General features: G+C 45.7%; 1 protein-coding gene and 1 long non-coding RNA gene across 2 annotated transcripts in view; both read left to right on the top strand.

The window, feature by feature from the left end:
* LOC119592294 overlaps window positions 1-1,286 on the top strand; it is a 3,382-nt gene extending 2,096 nt beyond the window's left edge. Inside the window, exons 2-3 of the long non-coding RNA XR_005230428.1 lie at window positions 92-194; window positions 1,276-1,286. This is a non-coding gene — a long non-coding RNA (uncharacterized LOC119592294). The remainder of the gene's footprint in view (window positions 1-91; window positions 195-1,275) is intronic.
* A 57-nt stretch (window positions 1,287-1,343) lies between these two features.
* LOC119592350 (protein SpAN-like) overlaps window positions 1,344-1,542 on the top strand; it is an 11,053-nt gene continuing 10,854 nt past the window's right edge. Inside the window, exon 1 of the mRNA XM_037941177.1 lies at window positions 1,344-1,473. Coding sequence (XP_037797105.1) covers window positions 1,344-1,473 — 130 coding nt within the window. The remainder of the gene's footprint in view (window positions 1,474-1,542) is intronic.

Genomic DNA, 1,542 nt, shown 5'->3' with positions numbered 1-1,542 from the left:
AGATATAAGTAGTGTTATGAACACGGAGGCATCACCTACTTGCCTCACGTCATGTTACAGCCTAACCACTCAATTACCCCCCCCCCCCCAGGACGCAATCGACCTGGAGGACTTCGCCGTGAACATGCCTCTCTGCCCTGCCTACCTGCCCGACGACGCCCCTGACGAAGCCCTAGAACTCATCTCCACCGTGAGTTCTTTCAACTGGCGGTCTCTTAGCACATGAGTGAGTGACGCAAGAGCACGCATGTGGCTGATCTGGGGTTGAGTGGTCCAGTTATAACTGATTACAGGACGAAATGTTCGGAGGTTATCGGTAATCATCAGCATTTTCAACAGCGTATAAAACGTACTCTCTCTCCGTAATAATACTTTTGAAAAAGATGATTGTCAAAGAAGATATGTAGCGACATTTTTAGAAGAATAAAAAAAACAACAACTATAGAACGTTAAGTTCCATAATGTACATTTCATACCTTTTTAAAATGTCTACAATTACGGGTGACTCTTAACGAGTCTGGATGGAAATTATCCTGAGTGTCCTGTTTGCTAATTAGATATCATATTTAGTAATAGCACAGACAGAAAAGACATCGAGGGCTATAACTCATGTGTGTTATGATGTGGCAGACAACAAATTTAATAAGACAAGCCTGACTAAGATATCCCATTCATAATTATATCAACACCACATCAAGACACTGGTGGCATCAGCATTTAACATCACCAAGAAGACCAGGTGTCCTAGTAATACACATTCCCTTCGAACAAAATCAAATGCCATATCAATATACACGCACAAACTGAAAAAAAAAAACTGTCGCTCTATGTATCAGCTTTCCCTAATAGCTCTAATATGCCACCCTGCCCTTGCCGCTCTAGTAAACCACCCTGCCCTTGCCACCGTAATAACCTACCTTGCCCTTCTCACTTTGCGAAAGCCATCCTACAGTTATCGTTTTAACAGAACCTCCCTGCCCTTATTAGTCTAACAGACCCCCCTGCCTTTATTCCCCTAATAAATCACCTTCCTCTTATCGCTTAACAAAACTACACAGCCTGTCCTTATCACTCAAACAAACTACCCTGATCTCATCGCTTTAATATAACTATGCTGCCCTTGTCGCTTTAATAAATCTACCCTTCTCTTATTGCATAAGCAAAACCACCCTGTGATCATCGTTTGATAGATCCATCTTGTCTTTATCGTTTTGATAACATCACTCTTTACCAGTCTAAAATGTCACCGCTGCTATAGCCACACGTATCCCTTAGGTATGGACCTCTAGCCAGTATGGAGTCCTGACCACCTGTGAGGGCTGACATCTGGTGGAGCCGACGCAATGCACGCAGCCACTGGGACGCAATGCCAGCCACCGAAGGCGCTCTCGAGGGCTTCCGTGGGTTTCTACCGGTGGCCCGTCTCGCAGTCTACGGGCCTCCCCACCGCCACCTACAGGATAGATTCGTCCGGTACGGCCCAGGAAAGTTTTCAGGCCCCGACACTGGAGGTGGTGGTCGGTGGTTAGCTTCTGAAGGGGA

The sequence above is a fragment of the Penaeus monodon genome, chromosome 30 (genome assembly GCF_015228065.2).
Source record: "Penaeus monodon isolate SGIC_2016 chromosome 30, NSTDA_Pmon_1, whole genome shotgun sequence".
NCBI lineage: Eukaryota > Metazoa > Arthropoda > Malacostraca > Decapoda > Penaeidae > Penaeus > Penaeus monodon.
This window is presented reverse-complemented; position numbering and strand designations above follow the sequence as displayed.